This window comes from Strix aluco, chromosome 10 (genome assembly GCF_031877795.1).
Source record: "Strix aluco isolate bStrAlu1 chromosome 10, bStrAlu1.hap1, whole genome shotgun sequence".
In the NCBI taxonomy this organism is placed as follows: Eukaryota; Metazoa; Chordata; class Aves; order Strigiformes; family Strigidae; genus Strix; species Strix aluco.
The window spans coordinates 29,112,533-29,136,943 of record NC_133940.1 but is presented as its reverse complement, the minus strand read 5'-3'; the positions used below and the strand labels follow the sequence as shown (position 1 = coordinate 29,136,943).

The 24,411-nt window shown below is 46.1% G+C and overlaps 1 protein-coding gene across 2 annotated transcripts; it reads left to right on the top strand.

Moving 5' to 3' along the window:
* Positions 1–73: 73 nt before the first annotated feature.
* LOC141927674 (voltage-gated potassium channel KCNC1-like) lies at positions 74–5,345 on the top strand. 2 transcript variants are annotated; one of them, XM_074834926.1, is made up of 4 exons: positions 281–297; positions 1,279–1,399; positions 1,974–2,511; positions 3,118–5,345. In XM_074834926.1, the coding sequence occupies exons 3-4, from the start codon at positions 2,020–2,022 to the stop codon at positions 3,919–3,921; spliced, it is 1,296 nt and encodes a 431-aa protein (XP_074691027.1). In that variant the 5' UTR covers positions 281–297; positions 1,279–1,399; positions 1,974–2,019; the 3' UTR covers positions 3,922–5,345. The 2 variants fall into 2 exon arrangements, with proteins under 2 accessions (XP_074691028.1, XP_074691027.1); XM_074834927.1 differs by lacking the exon at positions 1,279–1,399 and having other exon boundaries at positions 74–297.
* The last annotated feature ends 19,066 nt before the right edge of the window (positions 5,346–24,411 follow it).

Here is a 24,411-nt window from a genome sequence, read left to right as displayed (position 1 = left end):
AGAGTGTGGAACAGCGGGAGGCAGAGTAGCCAGAGCCTATCTGGCCGGGCAGTTGTTGCCTTCTGGTTTGAGTGTTACTCCCTGGAGTGGGGAGAGCAGCTGCTGATAGGGCAGGGAATGAGGGAGAGGGGCCTCTGCATCTTTTCAGTGCTATTGGCTGGTTTTGTTTTCTGGCATCTATGAGACTTGAGCTTTGGAGACTAGCCATCGAACATCCTGTTTTCCCTGAATTTGTCTCTGTTCTTCCCAGTCTCTTCTCCTTTCTTCTGGTTGCAGAGTTGCTGCAATAGCACCAAGGTAAGAATATGAAATGGCACTTCTCAGCTCATTTTGCACGTGGGGATTGTTATGTTTGAGCAAGGGGTATCTGGTGTTCTGAGCAGATAAAGGCAAGTTTAGCTGGGATCTCAACAATCACTGTGCTTTTTAGAGAGCTAGGCAACAGGGGCCAATAATGCAACTCCAGATTTGCGGAGTGCTGAATTAATCTAACCTGCTTAGAATCACGCTGTGTAGATTCCTGTGCAGCAAGCCTGCACGCTTTTAGTCCTTATGCTCAACCCTGCTCTCACTGAAGTTAGTGGAAGTTTCAGGGTGAAGTTGCATCAAGCCTCACATGTGTTGGGATTGGCAAGGACAGCAGATGGGCAGTAATTCTCTCATGCCATGAGCTGTGACCAAGCTGCAGCTTCCAGCCTTTTCTGGTAAAGCTGAATGAAGTGCTGTATGTAGTTCTTTACTTCTGGGAGCCCCCCTGGTGAGGGCTTGTTTCCCTGCTGATCCTGGATGGAAAGGTTTGTTGCAGAAGTGACCCGTGACTCCCATACTCAGCACTTTCTGCAAAACAGGGAGGAGGGACAACTGGAATTTCTGTGTGCGTGGTCTCAGCACACTGAGCAGCCATCTCTGGGTGACACTCCGAGTGGGAAAGATAGACAGGCTTGCTCTGCTACAAGTAGAGAAGGGCCAGAACTAGAACTGCAGGCCATAAGAGGGTTGGATAGAAATGTGTAGGAACGGAGGAGGGAGGTGGAGGGGTACAGACAGTCAGAAGTGGATATGTGTGGTTGAAAGACAGCCCTAGTCACTTCCTCAAGAACACCCTGCCCATATTCTGCACCTCTTCTACGTGCTCCTGAGGCTATAGAGATCCTTGGTTTCCCTCCCTTAGAATAATGTTCATAAAGCTGGGCTTGAGTTTCTCCCAGGTATGTTGGACTTCGAAGAGCAAAACAGGGGATGTATTACAGAAAATAAGCAACTGAACATGCTTTCCAGTGCCAGAGGCCTTGGCAGCAGGTTCTGGTGCTATTCTGAGATGTCAGCCAGCCCTGAAGGAGGAGGCAGTATGGTGTTCTGCATTTCTGTCTAGTCCAGGAATCCTGCATAGAGATCCCAGGTAAGGAGCAGCTTCCTGCAGAGGGAAAGGTGATTTGCCTCAGTGGGACTCTGTACAGGGAGACTCAAGGAAAAAGCATGACTCAGACAACCTAAATGTTCCCACCAGGCAGCAGGGTCTCTTGTGAAACTTGTTATGCCAGGCTCAACATGGGAGGTTATGGTTAAAGACTTGTTTGGAGAAGAAGCTGTTGATAACTGTTTTAACTCTTTGGCACATCTATCATCTATTATCAACAGTGTATGAACAAATGTGGTGAAACAGACTCTGGACTGTGTGCTCTGTCCCCATGGGGAGAAACTGAGAGAGAGCAACACAAACCAGATGTTTGTCATTTTGTTTGATGCATCTCCTGAAAAGTGCTCAGATAATATGGCCATGGAGTAGAGTCTAGGAATAGGCACTGAACATGATGGGGAATGGCAGAAGTGCCTTCCTCCCTATAGGAGATGCAGGTTTCGGTACAAAATGTGCTTTAAAAGCACTGGAATGAGGTACCCTGGAAAACTCTCCTGTTACAAAACTTGCTTTGCTTTACTTCTTTTAATTTGTGTTCTTCTCTTTTTGACTGAAGATAAACAAGAGCCTGTGAGGACTTGCACCTCCCTCCTCCCTCACAGATGGAAGGCTCCAAGGAAAAAATCATCCTGAATATTGGGGGAGTCAGATATGAGACATACAGCAGCACCCTCCGGACCTTCCCAGGGACCAAGCTGTGCAGCCTAACAGAGCCCCACGCCCCAAGCATCTATGACTATGATCCCACCACCAAGGAGTTCTTTTTTGATAGGAGTGCTGAGATCTTCAGCTATGTGTTGAACTATTATAGGACCAAACATTTCCACTGCCCCACTGATACCTGTAGGTCAGTCTTAGAAGAAGAGTTGGCTTTCTGGGAAATAAATGAGACACAGCTATCATCCTGCTGCTGGCTGAAGCTGAATAACAAAGAGGTGCAGCCAGAGGAGTTTAACATTTGGGATGAAAATGAACAGACCGATGACCAGTGCCTCATAGTCCAGACAGAAAGAAGGGATTTCAGCTGGCGAACCAGGTGGCAGCCAAAGATTTGGTCTATATTTGAAAAACCCTTTTCCTCTTTCAGTGCTAAGGTAATACTATATGCAGAGATGGACATAGCCTTTGGGATTACCGGAATGAGTCCATGAAAAATGTTAATGGGTTCATAGCTTTGATAAGTATGGTTTGAGTCCCAGAGTAAAAATGAAAATAAAATTCTCTCTTCTCATTAAGAGACACCTCCTTCTTCTCTCCTCCTCTTGCCCCTCTTCTCTGTACAAAATGCATGCCCTGTGCCTCTTTAAAATGTCAGGCATGCAGAGCAACAAACGCAAGTCAGAGACTGCAGAGGATGTTTTCTGTGCTGCTGGTACTTCTGGAGCCAACATTCAGTGCTGAAGAGGCCCTCAGTGTGAATCTGGCTGCGTTACTCCAGCTGTCCGACATTTCCCCTTCCCTGCAAACTCCGATATAGGAGTTCAGGTGTTTTTTCTTTGACTCCAGTCTTCTCTATTAATTTTCAAATCCGGAAGAAAAAAATGCACTCCATGTGAGCAAAGCAATGGTAATCTGAGAAAAATTAGTCTGGGATTGTACGGTGCCTGTGGAGGGGATCCTGGGGATGGGGTGGGGCAGGGAGCTTATGCAATACTTGTTTGTTGAACTCACTGCATGTGTGCCCTTTCCTCCCTCTGCAGTGCTTGGCTCTTGTTTCTCTGCTGTTCATCATTGGAATTGTCATCATATTCTGTGAGGAGACCAAGGCGCAATTTGAGTTCTTTACTGCTAACTTCACCTCCAGTGGCTATTCTGAGCTCTCCCACAACGACCATGACCACTATTACCACCAGGCTGCCTACTTGCTTCATCTGGAGCTTTTGTGTGTCCTCTGGTTTACTTTTGAGTTTTCTGTGCGATTTTGTTTCTGCCCAAACAAGAAGTTGTTCTTCCAAAATCCCCTGAACATGGTTGACTTCCTCTCCCTCTTCCCAGTTTATATTGAACTCTTTGTGGCTGGGCAGATTCAGAGAATGCCAAGCCTGGGACTTTGGTTGGGCTTTGTTCGCGTTGTCTATCTCCTCAAACTCCTGAAGATATCCAAGCTGATAGAAACACCACTGATCCTCAGGGTTCTGTCGTATACCCTCAAGTCTATCGTCAGAGAGATTTGCATCCTGCTGATGATTTTGGCCTTTGAGACTCTCTTCTTTGGCTCTCTCTTCTTCTATGGGGAGTTGCTGGGTAGCCATCCCTCCTACACAGGGGAGCTGCACTTTGCTGACATTCTTGTTTGCTTCTGGTGGGCTTTGATCACACTCACTACAGTAGGCTATGGAGATATTATCCCTCTCACCACATTTGGCCAAGTGACAGCAGCCTTAGCTGCAGTATTTGGCATGTTAACCATTACCATCCCAATACCCATTTTCCTGGTGAAATTTAAAAGCTATTACGACATTGCTATTTTCAAACAGAAGCTGAAAAGGAGCAGGAAACCTTAGTACTTCAGACCCTCTGTTCCCCTTTGCCTTTGGCAATAAACCTTCAGCATGGTTTATGCCCTTTGGTGGGAAGGGAGTGCAGATAGTTCTTACTGCATTTACCTGCTGCCTCAGCGTATCTCAAACCACTGCTGAGGCCTCAGGCTGCACTACTTGATACACAACTGATCAGACCCGTTGAATCCCATGGGTCTTTCCCATGTTGTACTTCATTCCACATTTTTACATGCCACAGTTTCTCATCTAGCTGTTGGGAGACAGGCTGTGATGCTGCATTACAGCCTGAACATGCACTGCATAGCTGAGTTCCATAACCTGGGGCCCCAGCACACTCCCTCAGCTGGCATACAACCCGTGATGCTAGTGATGCCTCCATCGCCTGACAGACAATAATCTCATTTTGCACGCTGGGAAAAAAGATTTGTGCACACTCCTGCTCTGACAGCGAGGAGGAAACATGGGTTGGCTTTTTTTAAAACAATGTTCTGTTCCCTCATTTTACCTAAACAAGCCAGTGCATCTGATTTGCCTGCGCTCACACAGAGAGGTAAAGAAGGCAGCAGGCTGAACTGAGTATCTGTGGTCCTGAGAGCCAGCACTGATAACCTGCTTTGCGAGCTCACAGGAATCCATAGAATTATAGAATCATAGAATCAAAGAATGGTTTGGGTGGGAAGGGACCTTAAAGCCCATCCAGTCCCACCCCCTGCCCTGGGCAGGGACACCTTCCACTAGCCCAGGTTGCCCAAAGCCCCGTCCAGCCTGGCCTTGAACCCTTCCAGGGAGGGAGCAGCCACAGCTTCTCTGGGCAACCTGTGCCAGGGCCTCACCCCCCTCACAGGGAAGAATTTCTGTCTTACATCTGATCTAAATCTGCCCTCTTTAATATCTAATCCAAATCTACTGTCTTTGCTGTGGCACTTGGGTGGCAGCAAGGGAGCCCTCCAACAGCAAATCATTTTCGCTCTGCTGAGGTCAATAGCAACCTTTCCTTGACCTCAGTGAGATCAGCATTTCATTGGGCACTTCCAGTGGATCAACACATTTCAACAGTTCTTGATTTTTATGTAACAAAGTCACTGATCTATTAGCCAAAATATCTGGTTTTTGCTGTTCAAAAGGAAGAACATAAGCTACAGTACTCAATATAATTTTAATGTCATTTACTTTCTTAGACATAGATGTAAACTAGGAATATTTGTCTTTTAACTGGATAGTCTTAATTGTTACTTATGGTTAATTTTGAAATAACAAGTACTGTTAAGCTGTGAAAAAAACCCACATCTCATTGTTTATATAGCAGGATGATGTGCTAAGATTGTTCTGTTTAGTAAGTTTAAATTTCTGTATACAATAACGCTTATGTATTTACATTTCATTAAGGCTGTATTTTAATTGCAATTTTGATTAAGTTTTGTCTGTCACTATGATTCTTCTGTTCAGGACAGCATTTTAAGGCTTGTTTATTTTTATTGAAATACCAGGTAACTTCCCTCTATTCCAGTGCAATTACAATGAACTAGTTTCTGTCTACAGAGGAAGAAAGTATTTCAGGCACAAAGCAGATGAGAAGTTGGAGATGCCCTGACAGTGGAAGGAAGGTCTAGGTGTGCTCCTGCACCTGCCTTTGCTGGCTGTGAAGTTAGGAGGTGGTTCAGAATGCTGCAGTGCTTACCTCTGTGTTTAGCCAGCTCTGCTGGTGTAAATCCATTCTTCAGCAGGTGCTTCCAGGCTCTCTGGGCCCGCCTGCACCGGCACGGCTGGCTGAAGGCGGAAAAAGAGGCCGTGCTGCCAGGTGAAGGTGAGCACAAGGATGAAACGGTCAAGCTCACCTGCCACACGCTTGGTGCAGCAAACTTAGCCTCCAGCGATGGGTCCTGGAGCTAGAAATCACGGAGGAGATGACTTCCCAGCACATGTTGTTTGTGTCGGCCTGGCTGCTGTGCCAGCCCCTTTCTCACAGCTGGGCCACGGACACACAGTCCTTACAGAGGGCATGGCAGGCTCGTCCTGAAAAAAGAGGAGAGGAGATGAGCTTTGACAGCAGACTGGAAAAGCCTCTAGCAGGTTTCAGTATTGAGAAGGCTGGAATTCACAACAGGGAGTAAGACACACCGGCAGCATTTCACATCAGAGCTCTGCCCCCACCCAGACCTTCAGCCTCCCAGTCACCAGAGCACTGGGCGTTACCAGGTGCTCTCTGCGACAGCATTAACCGCCCACATGGGATTCAGGCACGAGTCGTCCGTGTACAGTGAAAGTAGACTTTGTGAGGATGCCCATCCCAGATGGGATCCCAGCAGATGGTAATGTGCTTTTATTTTGAAACAGAATAAAAAGTCAAAAAGTGGATATCTCTTAAGAATCAGATTGTCAGGATGCAGTGCGGGCCAGTGGCTCTCGAAGGGTCAGGGAGCAGGTGCCAAATACAAACCCAACGCTAGAGCAGGGTCCCTGTCAGCCAGGACCCAGCTACACAGTACCAAGGGAGGTGAGGGGAACAGGGCAGACCCAGAGATGGCAGCCAGATTCATCCAAGACTTCTGCTCATGAGGAAAATTTGTAGTGATAAGAAGTGAATCTGCAGAGCAGGGTCAGGATCATGTCCAGTGACGGTTACCAGGGTCACACAGCCCACTGATCACCAGGCAGGTCCAGAGTGAAATAATCACTTTGAGAATACCAAACGGTCTCCTTTTGATTCGGTAAAACCACTTGATTGCAATAAAGGCAAAACAAGAGAAAACATCTATATGTGTTTAACATGCAAACACAATAATGTATTAATACAGATGTAAGATCCAAAATAAGAAAGATGTAATGCAGCATTTTTAGCTCATCAAAATCCTTCCATCTTTATTGATCAGAAAGTAAAAAAATTACTTTTCATAGAATTATAGAATCATGGAGTATCTCAAGTTGGAAGGGATCCATAAGAATCATCGAGCCCAACTCCCTGCTCCTCGCAGGACTACCTAAGACTAAATCATATGACAAAAAGCACTTTTGACTTCTTTCATGAAAATATCAGTAAAAAGAACCTGTTCCTGCAAAACAGTTTAGGCTTTCCCAGCAGAAAATTCCCTTGCACATGCTGACCAGTGCTGCTAACTTGTGCTGACCTCTGAATATTCATGAAAGATACAGCTCCCCCTCCTGTCATGTTCCCAGTGCTCCCCAGTGTGGAAGGATGAGGAGTTGCTTGTCACTGGGAAACACCAACACAGCTTCATACGGTGCAAAAGTGATGGGAAAAGGGGTCTGTTCTTGGCAATACAGCTTTGCCAAAGCAGATGAGAAGAGTCCCTTCCCCTCTCTAGAGCACGCTTCTCTTTCTCTTGTGGAGTCTCTTAGCTGCAGATTTCCCAAGCAAGCGGAGCTCTGCGGGGAGTTGTGCTTTAGTGAGTGATAAGGGTAACTGTAGCCTCTGATCAGCTTTCAGTCTCCTCTGCAGTGCTTGGACAAGGAGCAGGGAGTCAGGGCTCAGGCCACAGGTGATCTAGGAGTAGGTGAGAGCAAAGTCATGGGGACGGGTTGTATTGGACACCTGACATGGTTTTTAGGTGGGTGATTTCCTTAACCAGCCGTATCATGCACTTTGTGCTTAGAAGGCACTATCTTCCTAGGTTGCTACATTCACCCCCAAGGTTTGTTTTCTTATCCTATTCCAAAATTCTTTCCTCTTTCACTTAAAAATAAAGTATTTAACACAAATTGTCTCGCAGTGGGTTAAGGACCAAGCTGTTTCTGATGCTGTGCATGATAAATAAATTTGTGCCATGAGGTCTCTGCTAGACCCCCACACCCTTTGGCACCTCCCTGTGAGCTTGGTTTCCAGGCAAGGTTTCTAAAGGAGTCTGTTTTGTGGCTGGTCCCTGTCCCAGCCAAGCACCTTCAGAACAGCATTGTCTACTCATCGGGAGCAGCAGAGAGAAAGAATAAAGCCTTCTGCAGTAAGACAAAGTGAGCCATCCTGGTTATCAGTTTTCTTGCTCAATGAGATTTTGAGGTGTAACTGCACACAGAGAGGTTCTTTGCTGCTGCTGCAAGTGGGAGCCTGACCAAGGCAGCCAAGTGTGCTGTGTCCCACACCCTTTTCTTGCATTGATTTGCAGCCAGTTTCATGCTCCATCTCCCTACCCCTTTTGCCACAGAGTGGCAGCAAATTAGCTGATGGGGTTTGATCTTGTGTCTTCGAGACACATGCAGGGCTTGTGAGGTGAGCAGGGTTCAAACTGAGGTAGAGGATGTTCACAGTGGCCATTCATCACTGTTAGATAATATTAACTCCTACTTCTTCCCAGCCACTGACAGTCTGAAAGCAGTTAAGAGTTCAGTACTCCGGTCCCTCTCTTCTGAGTCTGTTTTCTTACTATTGTCTACACTCGATGGGCTGACTTTCCAGTGATTTTAGCCATGTTAACTCCATAGCAGCCCCAAATACTCCAACGCATGTGCTTTTTGAGGTTGTGACAACTCTCTTCTCCCTGTGCATTGCACATGGTGCAGTTACTGGACCCAAAACTGCCCAAGGCTGCAATGAAGAAGCCATAAGCCCCTTGCAAGAAATCTCTTGGTCAAGTGTTTCATTATGGGAAGGACCAAACCCCATCCACTGTTTCTCTCATCCCCTAACAAAGGCTGTTACAGAGGCAGATGCTGTTCACAGAAGGGATAGGATGTCAGACTTACTGTACCCATGAAATGGATGAGAGGGGCCACTTACACAGCTCAGGACACTTTCAGAGAAACAAGCCGTGTTCTTGGCTACCCTGAATACTGCCAGCACCATGACTGGTGAGAGCTTGTGCCAGCGAGGGCACTGACTTTCCTGGGCCCGCAGGGTATGGAAAATTTAGGGTCTGGTGCAGCACACTCCCACAGTCATTTAGCTTGCACGTACAGGGCATCTGCACAGCCTGGCTGTGGGCAGTGACTCAGCAGCAAAGGGAAATTCAGTTGTGGATGATGAAGTCAGAGCCTGGTGAAGCCCCAGGCTCTGACTCACAGAAAGCAAATGCATTTGGCATATGCTGGAAGTGAATGAAAGTTCCCAAATCTGGATCTTTCTCAGGACTCAAGAACAAGCACCCTCAAGAGATACACTGACTCTCAGATGGTCATGCTGTTAAACTTTTGCTCACTGAGGTGCAAGCAGTGCCCCTTCCAGATATTTATGCCTTTCTGTGTTTCTGTGCAGTTGTAGCCCTGCTCTCGTGGACACATTTAGATTTGATGTTGTACTTGTCTGAAAAGTTTTTCATTCATATGCCACAAAGTTTGCAGAGAAGTGATGGGAAATCCTTGGTGACTGAATGATGGGAGAGTGTGTGTGTGGGTGGGGGGCCCCGTCCACTTGCTGTGGCCAGGCAGCTTGTAACCACTCTGATGCTACTACATGTTGAACAAACCTTTTTTCAGTCTAACGGTTGTGCCTGGAAAAACAGCTGCTTGCAGTAAGGCTAAACCCTTCCTACCTAACACTGAGTATCCTTCTTTCAGCCTAACCCTGCCTGCAGAGAGCACTGGAGAAAAACTTGTGAGCAGTGACTCTCTCTCACAATTCTCCACCAAAGGCCTTAATTGCAGCCACCCTCCCGCCTGGCTGACAAACTGCAGAAGTTATTCTCCAGTGAGGCCACCTCTGTTACTATTTAAGAAGGAGACTTGAATGAGGTCGTGAGGTTGACTTTAATCGACTGCTCGCTTGGGTTTCTTTGAAACAAATCCCCACCGTTCATTTGGGAGCAAAATATGAAGCAAACATCCTTCCCTCACCCCAGCCTCACATGAAGTGGACCCTCTGTGCCCTCTGTGTTAGCAGCGCTAAGAATCATATCCATATCCATATCTATTCACATGGTTCTTGGAGCCAGTATGGTTTTATAATGTAGATCAGGTTGCAGTTTTAGGCTATTGCTTTTTGTCTGTTACAAAGCTTGTGAAAGAGTGCACAATTCTCTCACACTGCTGCCTCAGAGTTGTGCTTAATAACAACGGAGTGGGCAGGACTCTTCATCTTTAAAGTGCTTCCTAAAGATGAGCCAATTAGTCCACACAATTTACCAGTGGGTAAACCCAATTTGTCTTTGGGATTACTAAAGAGGGGAAAGCCTCAACCCCTCATTCAGCAAAGCATTTGAGATTGTGCTTCATTTTAACCATGTCTGGGAGAGAAGTACATGTTTAGGTGGGCTGAGGATCCCAGCTACCTGCTTGGGGCAAAAGCTTCCTGTTTATTCTGGGCCAGGAGAGACCCATGCTGGAGGATGAATCTGCGAGCATTGCTGGGATGGTCCTTCCCTCACAGCACCGATTAGCTGCCTCAGGTAATAACACCATTGTTAATAACGTTGAGGACATAGCACCAATGGCTTTAATGCCGTTTGTATCACCTTGTCACTGACCACAGATAAGTATTTGAGTAACTTAAAGTGATGAAGCCACATCTTCATGGTTCCTGTTCCTTCCACTAACTGCTGTATGTTGCACTTCACACCTGCAGCATAGATGCAGGGTTTAAGTGCCTCTGACTATATTTTCTAAAAGGTTTTCCTGCCTTTCTGCTCTGGAGCTTTATGAACTAGAGATCTGCAATTTCTAAATGCACTGAACAGAGCCATGGTGCTCTGCAAAAGGCTTCCTGCATCCTAGTAGTTTTGCAGAGTGACTGTCTCAGGCTTTTTGCTTTTCCCTTTGGGAGATTTCTTTGAATGATTTAAAGCTGTCAGTGTTGCTGATGTTGCATGAACAGAGAGAAATAGGCAATAGACAGGTTAGAAATTGTACAGCCTGACTGTACAGCCTGCTGGTCCAGTCTTTGTTTCTGCATGGTCCTTTTTACCTATAAAAAGTCCCGTTGTCTCCTGAACGGGCAGAAATTCTGTAGCCTCTCTTCTGTAGTGATACCCTATGTCAGGTTAAATTCATACTGTGCTAAAAAAAAACCACTTTAAAGTGAATTGCCTTTTCAGTTTCTTTGGATACTTTGTCTTGTGACAAAGTGTAGAAAGAAGACCGCAGCTTATCTTGAGGTATGCTTCTTTTACACATCTTTGTTTACAGAAAACTTCTCTAATATTTGTCATCTTCATCTCAGACTTTTTTCCACATTGCTGTAAATGACCTGTCTATTCATACATCTTCCTTCAGCTCCAGCAATCCTGACACCTGCTCTAGAGTTAGCCACCCCTCGCTACTGCTTAGTGTCCCCCAACTCCGAGCTGCTGTGCGTGCCCTGCCTAGCCCCCTGCAGTAACACGAGCTGGAAGGATATAGTCATGCTGTGTTCTTCAGGGAAACATGAACTGCCCAAAGCCAATTAGTCTAGCAGTGCTCCTGTTTTTCCTCATTGAAATCCCTTGTCTTCTGGATAGTTCCTTACGTCTTCCTCCTTCTTCCCTCCATACTAGCAAGCTGGAAAGGACAGAATATCTAATATTCATGCTGTTCCTAGTCCAAGTGGTGCCTGAAACCCAGCCCAAACCCAGCACCTTCACCTGCCTCTGACTGAAACCTGATGTTGGCCTCAAATTGCAGCAGAGTCTCTGGGTGAAGTTCACTTTCATTCTTCTTCTGACCCAAGACCTGGAAGTGTGGCCTCCTCCTCCTCCTCCTTGGAGTCTATCAGCCTATGCCGTATATTTTCAGATGTGCCTGTGTGGCAGTTTCCTCAGCCATGGGGAAATTCAGAAGCAAAACTTGCTGGGGAGATCTCTTCTGTGACTCATCTGTGCTAGGGAGGGGAGAGTTTCTTTTTCATTTCTGCAGCTTGGAGAGGTACCTCCTCTAGTGCCTCAGCAGGCCAAGTTTCTGACTTGTGTCTGGGCTGCTGTGCTAACACGGTGTGTGTGGGGCCAGGGGGGGAGATTGTGCTCTGTGTGAGTGATACGAGGGGAATCATCCTCTTAAAATATGCCTTTCTCTCTCCCTCCCCCACTTTCCTTTTTCCTCTGTCAGTGTTGTCACCTTGTAGTATTTTAATCAGAGGAAGCAGATATATCAAGGAAGTCAATGGCAGGGGTGAGGTGGGCAGGGGGGTGGAGAGGAAGAGGAGGAAAATCACATCACAGCCCAGTCTGCCAGTGTAAACACTTGATGATTTCCTGTTATTGTAGCCTAAAATGTACCATGACATCATTTGTGGGCCTCCCAGAATCACCCAGGAGGAGGAAAAGCCAGCATTCCCAGCCCGCCCTCAGTGTGAATCCAGGGGATTCAGACCCTATAAGGCAGTGAAGCTCTGCAAGCAGCAAAGACAGAGTTTCGAAAGCTTTCTTGTTCTTGGCAACGCAGAGATTTCACAAACAGGAAAAACTGCTTTTACTTTTCCTAAAGGGGAACCGTTTATGCCTCATGAAATATTGATGCCTTGAACCATGGTTACTTTAGGAGCAGAGCTGAAATACAAGAAATGCTCTTAGCTGAGGACAAGCATAGGGGAGCCCCTCACCAAGATCACGTCAGTTCATCATTCCCAGACATCCACTTTTTTATAGTACCCACTTTTATTCCTAATCACTCTACAAACAAGGTAGTTAAGCCAAAAGCTGTGGATTATATAAAACAGTCCAATATGGAATTAATTTGATAATTTTGAAAGGTGAAGCTAGCCCTCAATATCGCAGAGATTGTGAGTGAAATGTTCTTCCTCCTTTCCTGAGCATTAAATCAATGGACACATTTACCCAGAAAGTTTAGAGCCGAGCTCTTCTGAGCCTGGATACACGAACTATCCTGGAATTTGACCCAACGGGTCAGATTAGTGTCTCAGTTACAGTTAATCCTGAATCACTGCACACAGTCTGTGCCACCACCTCTCTGTTCACAGAGATGGGCTCTCATAACTTTTCTGAGAGGGATAATAACTAGGCTGATTCCACACCAAACCCTTCAGCTACAATCTCTTTGGGCAGCCTTTCAGATAGACCACAGTGGGGTATCTGCAATTTTTTTTTTCCCAAAGCAAGGAAAGAAACTTCATAAATACAGTGCTGCATTTGTAATAATATGGACTCATACCCTCCCTTGCACACCTACCAACTGCTTGGCAAACATCAGTAATTATAGTGTAAATTTTTGTTCTTGAAACAGGAGAAATTAGTGTTTTCATGTCATATGTAAGGAAACTGAGGCACTGAGATTAAATGAACTACCACCTTACAGAATAGAATGTATTCTCTTAATGTGGGTTTAAACCAATTCTGTACCTCCAAATAGTATCAGAAAATTAGATTTGTCTTACCATAAAGTAGACTTGAAATGTCTGAAGAAAGTCAGCCTAGAGAAGGCAAGTCTAGTAAATAAAGCACGCTTGGGATTGACATTAAAAAGAAACCGAATGGTCTTGCAGTTTACTGGACAAAAAATAACAATCATGTTTAGGCTTTGCTGTTACTACTCCCACTTGGACTTACTGGAATATGAAAGTGGGTTGTTCCCTGTGAGCTATTTTTGGATAGGAGAACCGAGCCATTCAATTCTTCATCATGCTGAGCTCTTTTCAAAGCTAATATACAAGATGACTATCACCCATTAAGCAGTTTGCTCTTCATTCCCAATTCTGCAGGGTGCAGCACTGGGAACTGAAGTGAACTCAAATTTATGCACAACTATGTCAGGACCCTGCATCCAATGAAACCAGGGGCCAGGTTCTGATGACAGCATCAGGAACCTGCATACTTATGCCCAGCTCTGCTGTGAGCAAGGCACCAGGAGAGCGATAGCTGTGAGGTGTCGAGGCCTTGAATTAATTTCTATGATTTTGTGTCTCACCAGAGTGCTGAGGTTATCACGTGGGCTTGGCAATGGAGCGGAGGAGTTCCTCTTTCTAAGCACTGAATTTGCCAGATCTAGGTGCAGTTACTCTGTCTCTGGGATTTCTGCTGAGTCATACGGGAACACATGTGCTCCTCAGTGATGGGGAGCCAGCAGCAGGACTGGGCCCCTGGCCATAGGTGGGTGGTTGATGTTCGGGGGGGGTAACTGCAGAGTTTTGTGTGCTGTGAATGCCCAGCTAAGAGGCTGTCTTGCATGTTTCTAGGATATTGATCCTTGTCTGTGCAAGAGAAGGTTTGGGTCGTGTGCTGAGTCTCTCCCATCGCATTCCCACAGCGCAGGAATCACCCGCCTCCACAAGATGGCTCGTCACTTCACGCTTACGCACGGCAGGCCGCTCCAACTCTGCAAAGGGCAGGTGAGTGTCACATGATTTTTTGACATAGCTAGCCTTTGGTGGCAAGTATTTCCCATTCTGCTTTTATGGTATGACATGATTCCGTGTTTCCTGGATATGACAAAGATAAAAACAGCGCAGGACTGTGATGTAGTATGATTGAGGTTTATGAGAATCTCTATGACTAATATGAAGTGGTGTAGCAAGAAGATTAGTAAAGATGACAAAGTAGAAATGATAGCAGTTTAAGTTATGATGATGAGTTTGGGAGAGCATCAAAGTGTGCTTGACTCCCACTGATTTGTACAGGATTATCTCTGCTTATAGCCAGGGTGAATCATCCTGGAAAGTTTGACTCCATTTATTGTGAAAAGCTAGGTAAAAGCAAAATGGAAGAGAATCTGGAAAAGCACTCATTCATCGGGGCAGTAAACCCAGGTATCAGACCAGAAACACATTGGTCTGGTGATACAAGGAGACAGTCCAGAGGTGGCTCTTTCTTCTGGTTCAAATTTATTAAAAAAAATTGCTGAACTTGTTTGTCCCAGGAAGATGGATCAAACATCGCCTGTCCATGCCCCTATAGATTTATGCCAGATCAAATCTCATCTCTGCTGAAGTGTGCTAGCATTAAAGCATGAGGTCAGCAAAACTCAAAATGACCTAGCTAATCAGACTGAAATGTCCTTGCCTGCTCCAGATGAAAAGTTTACTGTCAGCGATCCAGAACTGTGTGGATCCAGTATTAGTGTTCACAGAAACACAGCCTGTGTGAAAGGAAATATCTAAAAAGAAATAAATACCTTATTTGTGTTTTGTTGGTCTACTTCCTCTGAAGAATGTAAAATGGAAAATGCAAGAAAATGCAACTGGAGGAAAACTGATATGCTTTACATACGTGGTTTGGCAAACTGGAAAGTACTAGACAGTATTTAATGTACTTTTTTCCCCAAAGGGTTAAGGCTCCTGGTGAAAGACATTACCCCGGTGTTGCAGATGTAGTGACGGAGACATGGAAAGGACGGATGGCTTCTTCGGCTTGGGGCAGAGTTTGGCTCAATACCCTGAGTGATGCTCAGCGCCTGGAATATGCTACCATTCAGGGAGGGCCACGTAGCTAACAATGAGGAAAGGGAATGTGGCTCTGAAAATGATGACTAAAAATCTGTTCGACTGAACGTCACACAAACCAGAGGATTTAGACAGTGTTTAAGAAGCTAGCCAAGATTGCTTGGGTTCAACTTCTCCAGACATCATCATTAACGCTGGATTGACCTTATTAAAGGCCACAATAGGGAACTACAAAACATTCCTAAGCTCTTTCATCATCTATCTGCCAACTCAGAAGGAGAAAAAAATTGCCAAAGGAGCATCCCACCTAAGCCTGTTCCATAATTTTATAGCTCTCTATTGTATATTCACTAAGAGAGTCCACTAGGCTGGGTTCTTGAGTCTCTGTTTTTCACATTTGTTAGCAGGTAATAGGAATGATAGAAAACATGAACGGACTCTCAAGATGCCACCTAGTACACAATCCTGTCTTTAAAGCAAAGTTCTTCATCCTTGCCAACAGTGCTGATCACGCTGCAGGAAATGAAATACTGAAGTCAGCCAGTGCACAGCGGAAGCCCTTGGAGCTCCACAGCAAAGCGAGTTCCATTTCTAATGCTGTCCTCTACTGTCTTTGGTGGTAGTGACAGCATCTGCATGCCAAGTCCAGGACAGGGGCATGCCCGATGTTCATTCAGTAGGGCTGAAAACCTCTCCGGAGCAGATTGGCTGTGTTCGCACACTGTGCTGAGGCCTTACCTTCAGGTGTGGTGCATTCTCTGCACTTCCCTCCTCTCTCCTCATGTCCAGCTTTCCTCACTAAACAGAATGGTGCATTTGGATATATTCCAGTGCACGTCTGAGAGAGAGAGAGAGACCGTGTCTAAGGCCAAATGTGGAGTGCTCTAGCACCTCCTCAGTGACCAGCCTACCCTTGACTGCAGAATGGCCCTTCTCACTATGCTTCACTTTCCTCTCCTTGAACTGAAACTATTCAAACCCAAAATCCTTTATAACTTTCCTGCATGCTCAGAGCTTTCTGCAAGATGAATGCAGAACTGGCTCTGTTGCCTGTGTGTCAAGCAATGTGTGCATGTATGTTCTGCAGCCTACCAGTAGTCCACACAATGTGGATTAGATGATGCTGCATGATATCTGGAGGCCCCTCATAAACCTACTTTCTCTGTTCCCATGACTCTGCAAGAGGGAACAAGAAAGCTACTTCCTGCAGGTAGGGAAAGGAAATAAGGTTATTTACTTCTGTTATATACGGCTCTTCTATGCAACAGAGCAGGTAAATTTGTACGTCTGTGCGGTGCTGTGGAGCAGCCCACTGTGCACCCACCTGTACTGTCAGCAGTTCCCGCTGCAGAATAATCTATGGCAAACACACCCGTGTGGGGGAATGCCAGTAAACAAAGAAAAATCTAATGAGTTGTGCTTTCTGTTCTCCTTACTATTGATTTTTCCTAACTACAGCCAAGTGAAAAGGAAAAAATGGTTCTTGTATGGTTCAGCTGTGCAATTTTAACCTTGCTGCTGTGAATCCCCTGAGGAAACAGGCAGGATGGGTGTGAACTGAGGGAAACCCTATAATTACAGCGGCATTAGGGTTTTGCTGTGGCCAAAGGCAATAAGGCCTAGGAAAGTTTCTTAGCTCTTCATGTATCAACTCAAGCAGAAGATGGAAATTTGTCACAGTGGAGGATCAACCCAACAAGCTTCTATTATTCATTATTCAACTCCTAGAGAACACAGTGGAAAACTTATGATTAACATCTTGGAGAGGTGAAGGTAAATTGCTCACTTTTCTGCTTTTATTATCTGAAATAAAAACCTTAAACACCCACCTGATGGACTCCCATGACCAGATCAGAATCTCAGCCTCAGTTTTGAAAAAACATAGCTTTTAATCTTTGTAGTGCTGATACACGTCTCATACTAAGGTGAAAGAGCCACCTAGCAAATGACAGAATGATGAAACAAGCCAAACCTCATGATTTATGAAACGCATAATGGTTGACTGGAGAGGCTTGTAGTTTTGGAGTACTAAATACAGCCAATAGTGTGGACCAGTCCTTCAGGGAGTATATCTAATATAGCATGAAGCTTAAAACTAAATCTTCTTCCAAAGGAGTGGTAGTTTAATCACATTCAGAGATATGGAGCCAAAATTTCTGTTACTGTAACTCTGGAGCTGTATCAGGAGACAATTTGGCATCCATTGGGTTAAAGTGAAGCAATATTGCCAGCTTTCATGATTTAATCTTGAGTTTTTAATATCCTTAGCATTTTTTACGAACCTGAGCACCTGGAATTGGATGTGAGCGGGTATCTCTTTTTTTTTTTAAAGTAAATTCTCTAATAATAACAATAATCATGCAAACATACTCATTAAGCATGAAAATGGATGCAGCTAGGAAACAATGAAGCTCAAATTCCGCTCTAGTTCTCAGTCCACTTCAAAACAGGTAGACTGTTCCCTGACTTTGGAGGTCCCGCCATGAGCAACATGACGAGAAAGAAGGGAATGCAGCAAGAAGCAGATGAAACTCCTCCGAGAGCAGCAAGTGCCTGCTGCCTGACTGAGGTGAGGCGCTCATCTCATGGGGCCTGGCCGCAGGCAGCAGAGGACAGCCAGCCAATCTCCACAGTCCTCCTGGGAGCTCTGTGAGGGGCAGGTCGCTCCTGCCTAGAGAGGGACAGACACTCAGAGCCACGGACCCTGGGGCTTCACCAACATGGCCAGTAACTGGTGCAGCAGGGAACTGCTGCGCTCCGTTACCCCACGCCCCTTGGACGGGACGGGGCGCGCTGAGCCCAGGGGGACCTGCGGACCCATTTGGGGACCCTGGCCCTGGCCCTGCGGCTTCTTCCCAGACCATCGCAGAAAGCCAGAAGGCACATGCACAAACACACACGCTCAGGGTGCTGCAGCTCGGCCCTGGGACTCTTGGAAGGACACTTTTCTCCTTGGCTTCAGTGAGGACTTCTGATACCTCCTGTGCTCTTGAGGAGCCATCCTTTTTCCTTAACGATTATTTTAAGCTGTACACTAGCCTTTCACTGAGAGGGACTTTGGTATCTTGATGGCTATGTGGTTTCTAAAAGAGAACCACCCAGACACCTTTTGTGTTTTCAAAGCAGTGTATAAACATCCCTAAGCTAATCCTCCCTGCCTCCAGGATTGCTCAGGATGGAGGTTTCTGGTGGGGAAGGGGAAAGGCTCCTGGTCTTGGGGATCTTCTCAAAATGTGTGTTTGGGCTTGAAAATCTAGTTTTGACATTGGGGGCTTTTTTCCTTGTCATTTTAACTCAGGGGATTTTCTTTTCTTAAACAAACAAACAGAACAGGTTGAGTGAGAGAAAGAGATTGTAAAACAAAGGAAAAAAGTTGTGACTGTGTTTTAAAAGCGGAAGTCTGTGTTCCCTATGAAGATAGAAAAATTCTCCTGAAACAGAACAGGCATAATTGGGACTGAGTGTCTGCTTCTCTGCGTCTGTTGCTGAAGGCTGCCATTTCTGGGACAGAAAACAGCAAAGAAGACAGTATGTATGTATATATCTACCTACCTATCTACCTGTTATCTATCTATCTATCTGTCTACCCACCTATCCATTCCTTTTTTATAACATACTCGCTCTGCTGGTACAAATATCCTAAATGCCTGAATTCTCTGCATTTTAGGATCAGAGATGCCATGTGTTTAGTAAAAACCTAGGAAAAATAAATTATGCCATCTGTCATGCCTGTGTCTAACTGGGCAGGGGGACGGTGTGTGCTGTGTGGTGCATCATCATGTTTTGCTGTGGGGAAAAGAAGAACTGGATGCAGAGTGTGTGGGGGAGTTAGGGTTGCCCTGGGGTTCTTGTCTCTCCCAGTCATGCAACCCTGACGGCAGATCACGCTATGTAGTGTTAACAGTGTGGGAGGGAATCCCCTTCTCCTGTGAGTGAATCAGCTGGGTGGGAGAGGTGACATGAACATTCCCAGATTAGACTCCAGCTGTAGGCATCTCCCATACAGTAACGTTCTGGGGTTTTTTTGAGTCTACTTCATGTTCTAGCCCAAAACCAGCTGCAATACTTACCTAGACAACATTGTCATGGGTCAGGGTTTGGTGTGCACCTGGAAAAAAACTGCCATCTGAGCAGGAGCCAAGAGTAGTGTCTTCAGTATATAATGTTCCCGCATTGGACTAAAAATGAGTGGCAACTCCCTGTATATTTTTAAGGTTTCCAAAAATAGGTCTAAGTCTCAGGCAAAATGAATGGAGCCAAGACTTAGATGGAAAGAACTGGTAAAGTTTGTCTGTAACGGTTAGTGCTGAGATCATTGTACGCCACTACCTGGAAACAGGGGCCAGTTTTCTTTTCCCTCCTCGTGGCTGTTTGAGCCCTTTGTGCCAGTGCATTGACTGACCTGACCAAGGTTCAGAGCAGTGGGGAGAACTGACTTAATGTTAGTGCGAGACTGAGAGTGTTCTCCCTGCTCTGGTCCTGCTCTGTAGGAGCTGGAATGCCTGGAGCCCAGAGGCAGCCTTGGAGCCCCAGAGAAGGGGCAGAGCGAAGTTAGATTATAAGCAGCTGCTCTGTGTAGGAGGGAGAGGAGGCTTTCTAATCACACTGGCAGGTGAGAGAGGTGGTCAGGGAGAGGTGAGTGGGAGTAGGGGCTAACTGGAGGGTAAAACCTCTGGGGAGGTGCACACTTATGTTCCAGGAGGAATTTGATGTCAATCAGTGAATCCTTGCTTCAAAGTCAATTGCAAGTAACTTTTAATAACCACTCTGTAGCCAAAACAGTGAGAGTCTGAACTATGCTGAGTCCGTAGATCTTCCCTGCCTTAGACCAGCATCAACTATGGCATGTAGACGACTGGGCACTTGAATTCAGTTCGAACCTTTTTGACTTCTCCAGGAGCCGTTTGTGAGGAAGGCACCTGGCGATTCGCTCATCTATGTGTATCAGGTCCCTGGCTGGTGTTAGAGCTAGATCCAGTTTAACCTCATCAACTACTCATACAGCAAAAGGTGCATGTGTATACGTGTGTCTGTGAAGAGGGGATAGGCAGAAAAAGGAATTTATAAAAGGTGAAGAGAAACATGAGATGTCTTTCCAGAGGCTTCTCTAAATCTAAGTCTACAGCCCTTGTAACCAACACAGACGACACATCACTGTTTCACCCATCACTAAAAGGGAAGTTCATGCAGGATTTCCTTAAGCCCTTGAAAAAGTTAAGAAATTGGTCACTACTTGGTGAAGATCTGGTCTTGATCTGCATGTCCTGTGAGGAGTAGCTGAGGACTCCGAGTCTGCCTCGTTTGGAGAAAAGGAGGCTGAGGGGCGACCTCATCGCTCTCTGCGGCTTCCTGAGGAGGGGACGGGGAGAGGGAGGTGCTGAGCTCTGCTCCCTGGGATACAGGGGCAGGATGCCTGGGAATGGCTCAGAGCTGCGTCAGGGGAGGTTCAGACTTGGCATGAGGAGACATTTCTTTACCCAGAGGGTGGTCAAACCCTGGAACAGGCTTCCCGGAGAGGTGGTCGGTGCCCCCAGCCTGTCAGGGTTTAAGAGGCATTTGGACAATGCCCTTAATAACACGCTTCAACTTTTGGTCAGCCCTGAAGTGGTCAGGCAGTGGGACTAGATGGTTGTTGTAGGTCCCATCCAACTGAAATGAAATATTGTATTGTACTGTATTGTATTGTATTGTATTTATCTGCTCGAGGGTAGGGAGGCTCTGCAGAGAGATCTGGACAGGCTGGAGCGATGGGCCAAGGCCAACTGTATGAAGTTCAATAAGGCCAAATGCCGGGTGCTGCACTTGGGTCACAACAACCCCCAGCAGCGCTACAGGCTTGGGGAGGAGTGGCTGGAGAGCTGCCAGTCAGAGAGGGACCTGGGGGTGTTGATTGACAGCCGGCTGAACATGAGCCAGCAGTGTGCCCAGGTGGCCAAGAAGGCCAATGGCATCCTGGCCTGTATCAGAAATAGTGTGGCCAGCAGGGACAGGGAAGTGATCTTACCCCTGGACTCGGCACTGGTGAGGCCACACCTCGATTACTGTGTTCAGTTTTGGGCCCCTCACTACAAAAAGGCCATTGAATTACTCGAGCGTGTCCAGAGAAGGGCAACGGAGCTGGTGCAGGGTCTGGAGCACATGTCGTATGAGGAGCGGCTGAGGGAACTGGGGTTGTTTAGTCTGGAGAAGAGGAGGCTGAGGGGAGACCTCATCGCCCTCTACAACTACCTGCAAGGAGGTTGCAGAGAGCTGGGGATGAGTCTCTTTAACCAAGTAACAAGCGATAGGACAAGAGGGAATGGCCTCAAGTTGCGCCAGGGAAGGTTTAGACTAGATGTCAGGAAGTATTTCTTTACAGAACGGGTTATTAGGCAGTGGAATGGATTGCCCAGGGAGGTGGTGGAGTCCCCATCCCTGGAGGTGTTTAAGAGTAGGGTCGACATGGCGCTGAGAGATATGGTGTAGCTGGGAACTGGCAGTGCTAGGTTAATGGTTGGACTAGATGATCTTCAAGGTCCTTTCCAACCTAATTGATTCTGTGATTCTGTATTGTATTGTATTGTATTCATTTCATGCACAGGCAAGCTGTACAGCTCTGGAGGACTGGACTCCTGTTGTGAAGTCTGAGGACTGCAAACACAGCAGCCCAAGAATATGTTCTGAATGATCACCCAGAAGATAAAGCCTGAGGCATGAAGAACTGAAGGGGGCAGGATGTACATAGGGAGAATGAAATACTTCACTGAATACTGCTGCTTTGAGATCCCTCAGCTGATGATGACAAATTTGAAGTTAAACAGACTCGCTTTAATTATAGATCAGCAGAATGGTGGGATAAACATTGAGCAAATACCTGTGACAGCTTCCCTTGGTGACAAGTAGTGAATTGTTTACAGCTAGAAAGATCATTGACATACTGTCACAGAAATTCTTGTGCCCCTAATGAAAGCTCAGCAAAGACTATCAGTTTCTGGTTGTAATCAGTAAGTTTCTTCCCCTGAAGCAGGGCTGGCGAACTACTGGCACTTGTGCAAAGAACTGGTATTTCTAATAAATTTGGAACCAGCTGCCAGAATAATTTGCTGTAATTTCATTATTCTCAGTGGGTTAAATTCAGCCCTAGTACAATTCTGCTGATTCCACTGAAGATACAAGATAAAGGATGAATGTATTTTGCAAGGTCTTCTTCCTCCCTGATTGCAGAGCTCCTCCTTTGTCACCCCATGAATGAAACACAAAGCCCTGCCAGTGGACTAGAACCTTTGTGAGTGAACAGTAAAACCCACCATGCTCTGCCCAGTGTGTCACAGCACCACTGGCCTGCCCCCACGACCTCTTGTCATGACCGGGCTCTGTTTGCAGCTACAGACTCCTGCTGTGACATTTCATTGTGGGTGTTGGTGATACACATGCCTTTGGGAGGTATTTCATTTTAAACAGCCAAACCATATTGACCTAAAAATCCCTTTCAGAACTGGCTTCTCCCTGGTTCCTGTTCAGTGATGCTCAGTTTGGTCCTTCTATGGCCCTTTTTCACTGTCTCGGACTGACCCTGTATACAACTACTCCTGGTTATTACACGTTTAAGCGTTCAGAAAACCCCAGTGTAAGTAAATGCCTTCCCGACGGACTCCTCTCTAGTGGTTAACTCTATCAGAGCCACCTGGAGCCCTGTGGTAACAATTTCATTTTGTGCCTCCTTTTGCCTATGTGAATCAAACTAAATTTCTTTCAGCCCTCTGAAATACACCTTCTAGTATGGGACACTTTTGCTTTGCTTGTTTTTTTTTTTTTAATTACATTGAGGCAGGCTGGATGGAATAAGGACTCTATCTTTTATCAAAGCTACACGAAGGGCTGTTCAAGTCACCCAGCATTAGTCCAAAACAACTATATGCTGACAAAATGGCCCCTTGTTTAAGTGCTCATGCTAAATAATTCTGGTATTTCAGACCAAATAATTTATGTGCTTTTTCTGCTTAAAAGGTACTACAAAAGCTTTGATGTAAATGAAACCAAGACAATAAATCCCCACTGAAATACCAGACCTCCTCCCAGGAGAACGTTTAATGTCATCCTGGTCTAATCTAATTCTGAAATACTTTAATATTATTTGGGCTCTGAGCAGTCTGGAAAAAACAGCATTTTTGAGGCCTGGGTAATGTTACTCATCTGTACAGACTCCTGCAGGGAGGATCTGCAGTCAGCTGACACTTTTCCCCTTGGAATCTCATCCTGCAGTTGGGGAAGAGAGATAACCCCTGCCTGCGGCTCTCCAGGAATCCACGGCTGTGCTTGTTCTCACACAGGGCCAGGCAGGGAGGGCTCAGCGAAGCGGCTGCTTGGCACCATCTCTCCTCAGCAGCTGGCAAAGGAGAGTCTGTGGGGGAGGTGAGATCTTGGTGCAGCACCTCCGCAGCAGGAATTCTGCTGGAGCACCATGTTCAAATGCTTCAGATGTCTCATCCTTCTCCTCAACAGGGAAGGGGAAGAGGGAAGGAGGAAAGGAAGTAAAGTGTAGAGCCTTATGTGTCTGTCACAGGAACCCTTGTCTTTCAAAGTGGCATGAATGGTATTTTGTTTGGCTGTTGCTACCCGTAATAGAGAAGAAGGACAAGAGAAGTGGCTGGGGTGAGAAAGAAGTGTCTGTCACGCTGTAGAATTCACTTCGCTTTGCCTCAGCCCTTCAGAATGTTCGCAGACTGTTTGCTAGGCGTTTGTGACTCTCTGTGCGCAGGCCCATGCCTGGCACGCTGTGGGTGGGAATGCAGTTGCTTTGGACCTGATCATTTCACTAGCACCGGGCTTCGCTTGCGTCACAGCTCCTGTCCTCAGCACTAGGGAGAAAACAGTTCCCTGGATGCTAAACTACGGCTCCTTAGATTTGGCAAAGAAATAGCTAAACTTTTATCATCTGAAGTTTCATCATCTTTGTGAAGAAGAATGATTGAATCCTCCAAACAGATACCTCAGTGTTAGAAGTCCCAACAGAAGCAGAATCAGGCTGTCCCCATCATGTACAGTAATGAAGAACTCCCTACAGAGCCACTTGGATTCAGTGAGAAAGCTCACACCTAACATTCCTGGATCCAAACCTGGCAAAAATCATGAGCACGTGCCTTTATTATTCTGAATCTCTTCTGTCAATATTGATTTCTGTGGGAAACAAGTGGAACTCTTTCATGGAGCAGTCTTATTTGACCTAGTCTAAGAAAGTCTCAATGTAAAAATGGGTCAGAAAAGGA

Excerpts from the sequence above, each read along its gene's own strand:
- LOC141927674 (XM_074834927.1), top strand. The coding sequence starts at position 2,020 with ATGGAAGGCTCCAAGGAAAAAATCATCCTGAATATTGGGGGAGTCAGA. Across the intron at positions 2,512-3,117 it reads TTTCCTCTTTCAGTGCTAAG|TGCTTGGCTCTTGTTTCTCT; the intron begins GTAATACTATAT and ends CTCCCTCTGCAG.